The 3271-nt window shown below is 49.9% G+C and overlaps 1 protein-coding gene across 1 annotated transcript in view; it reads right to left on the bottom strand.

The window, feature by feature from the left end:
- Window positions 1-2176: 2176 nt before the first annotated feature.
- Window positions 2177-3271, bottom strand: part of LOC119374295 (uncharacterized) — a 19933-nt gene continuing 18838 nt past the window's right edge. The window contains exon 6 of the mRNA XM_037644370.1: window positions 2177-2191. Coding sequence (XP_037500298.1) covers window positions 2177-2191 — 15 coding nt within the window. The remainder of the gene's footprint in view (window positions 2192-3271) is intronic.

Here is a 3271-nt window from a genome sequence, read left to right as displayed (position 1 = left end):
ATGATCTGCAGCCTGCTTCTTGCCTACCTTTGCATTAAAGTCGCCCATCAGTACAGTATACTGTGTCTTTACCTTACTCATTTCTTATTCTACGTCTTCGTAGAAGCGTTCAACCATTTGATCATCATGGCTGGATGTAGGCGCGTAGGCCTGTACCACCTTCATCTTGTACCTCTTATTAAACCTAATTACGATACATATCACCCTCTCATTAATGCTACAGTATTCCTCCATATTGCCAGCTATATCTTTATGAATAAGGAACCCCACTCCTAGTTCTCTTCTGTCAGCTAAGCCACGATAGCATAGGACGTGTCCGTTCTTCAGCACTGTATAAGCCTCCTGTGGCCTCCTAACCTCACTAAGCCCTATTACATCCCATTTAACACCCTCTAATTCCTCGAATAGTACAGCTAGACTCGCCTCACTAGATAAAGTTCTAGCGTTATACGTAGCGAAATTCAGATTCCAATGGCGGCCTGTCCGTACCCAGAGATTTTAGCACCCTCTGCTGCGTCGCAGGTCTGACCGCCGCCTTGGTCAGTTGCTTCGCAGCCGCTGGGGACTGAGGGCCGAGGGTTAATTGGTGTATTCATGTGGGAGGTAGTGGCCAAGTACTACACCAGGGTGGCCAATCCTGCTCTGGTGAGGGAGTGCATTGCTGGCTGTGGTCGCCAGTGAGGCTGCACCCCAGGCCTTTTTACACAATTCCATCATCACGCGGATTTTTTTGTTGCAGCGATGCAGCGATGCAGTTGCAGCGATGGCGTAGTGGTAGAGCATCAGCTTCGCATGCAAGAGGTCCGTGGTTCGAATCCCGGTGCCGGACAATTCCCAACCGGATTAAAAAAAAAAGGTGACACTAATGAATAAAAACTCACCATCTACAGCTGCGATTTGAACCCGGGCCTTTTCATTGGGAAACAGGCATTCTGCTCCTGCACCACTTCGGGCGCGCTGCGCGCCACTCTTAAACGACGACACATGACAGACTACGGATCGCAGCGCCACGAGCGGATTGACCTTGTCTGGGCTTCACTTTTCGTAGCTCGTTCCGAGCCCTTCCCAGATTTAGTGCACTCTAGCTGGCCACAGCGTATGGTGAATCCCGAGCAAAGATGGCTTCAACATGCACACAATAAACACACACTCAGGGCTGGGCAGTACCGCGATACAAAAGTATCGCGATAGTATTTCAGATATACTTTTGAGTCTCTGTATTTCAGTATCAAGGTACATTTGAAAAATGTATTTGTACCTCAGTAGTGAAATACATTTACGATGTATCGCCTGTATCGCGATACTATACTGGACACGGGTATCTCGTTACATTGTTTTCTTTTTTGTGTCGGAAATGAGTTGAGGCGTGTTTCCAATGGGGGAATGGCGTTTTCCTTTCTTTTTTGTGCCAAGACAAGCAATGGCGCGCGCCGGTCGCCGACAGATAGGGTGGCGATGGTTTCCCCTCAAGTACAGAATGGTCCATGTGGTAAAGCGCACGACGCCGCAGATTGCAGAATCGCGGGGGCTGTGTTGTCGGCGTCTGCCGACGAAAGTCGGTCTCTCAAGGTCAGTGCAGCACGCCTAAATTTTTCCGGGTGGCAAGCCATTACTTCGCGACCCCCCGCGCGGATACCGCCTTGGAACAGGCTTTGCAATGCTTCGCGCGCGTTCAGTTCTCAAAGCGGCGGCACTCCCAAAAGCAGTTCCCGTAGTCGCGGTGGAAGTGACTAGAAGATTGATATCATTGACGCGCTTTCAGCCAACCTCTCCAATGTCAGCGTGCGTTCCTAATTGATTACATGCGTGAAATGGTCTTTGTGGTAGCACCCCACCGCCGGAACCGACTTCGCCTGTTGCGGCTTTCTGAAATTGGTGCTGGTAGCATCGGTGGTGGTCACAGCTTCATTGAAGCCGACACGGTCAGACGGCTTAGGATTCCAAAGATGGAGACAGACTTCGGATTCTGTACAGTCAGAACAACCCAAGTGAGGGCGGTAGTGTTTCGGTACCTGGATGACCCGAGAAGAGATATCGCCACGCTGCAGGGCAATCCGGCTATGAAGGCGGTATTTATTTCACTATAACACAATTGTGCTCGCCTCGGCTAAGTTATCCGTGGTGTTCGCCAGCTGTGTATGAGGAGAGTTTTAGCGAACCTCGCCAGCTTCGCAAGTCAGTTACTGCACACCTGCACACATGCACAAAATGCACACATGCACACACACGCAGGACGTTCCTATCAGAGCCCTTCTCATAGACCGGTTGAACGCGGAAAGCGCTGTAGCGCTTGCACAGCATTCTGTGACGTTAAAATCCGGTCTATGAGAGGCGTAGCCAGGGGGGGAGGGGGGTTCAACCATACGTTAATATGTTCGTGTGTGCCTTTGTATGTGTGCGTGTATATATACGCAAGCAAAATTGAAAACTTTGGGGGCGGGGGAAGTTTGAACCCCCATCACCACCCCCCCCCCTGGCTACGCCACTGCTGTCAATGGCGCAGGATTCATTTGGCCGAAAGGGTGTGATCGTCCAATTTATCAAGCGCGTTGCAAAGCGACTGTCTCTGTGAACAGTGCTGTGGGCAGTCGCACAGATATGTTGAATCGTTTCATCCCTGCCGCAGTGGTCGCAGGCTGCGATTGTCGGCCATTCCTATGCGGAACGCTTACGCATATGTAAGTGGCGACGGGTATCTCAATGTGTTTTACAGCGCCGATCAGAGGACACGACATGCATGCCACAATACTAACGTATTTATTTGCATAGAACCAATACTAGAACCAACCCCGCCACAGTGGTCTAGTGGTTATGGCGCTCGACCGTTGACCCGAATATCGCGGGATCGAATGCCGGCCGCGGCGGCCGAATTTTTCGATGCAGGCGAAATTTCTTGAAGCCCGTGTACTTAGATTTAGGTGCATGATAAAGAAGCTCAGGTGATCGAAAATTCGAGGGCCCTCCACTACGGCGTCCCTCATACTTCATATCGTGGTTTTGGGACGTTAAACCCCAGATATTATTATTACTCATACCGCTAAAGTTAAGGGGACTTGCTATATACTTGCCTGCGGTTTCGTGAAGAGCGCGTAGATTACGTTTTCGATCACTCGAATGCCGATAACTGCTGATATATCGGAGTAGTTTCTGTGCGCGAGATTTAGGACGCTAACGATGAAAGTTAACATTAGTAAAACAGTCTTCATTATGTTTCCACTCCATAGGTTTTAGCAGCTTATTTTACGTCGTTCACACGATGTCTACGAGTTTC

This window comes from Rhipicephalus sanguineus, chromosome 11, assembly GCF_013339695.2.
Source record: "Rhipicephalus sanguineus isolate Rsan-2018 chromosome 11, BIME_Rsan_1.4, whole genome shotgun sequence".
In the NCBI taxonomy this organism is placed as follows: Eukaryota; Metazoa; Arthropoda; class Arachnida; order Ixodida; family Ixodidae; genus Rhipicephalus; species Rhipicephalus sanguineus.
The sequence above is the reverse complement of the archived record's forward strand: the minus strand, read 5'-3'. Positions and strand labels throughout refer to the sequence as shown.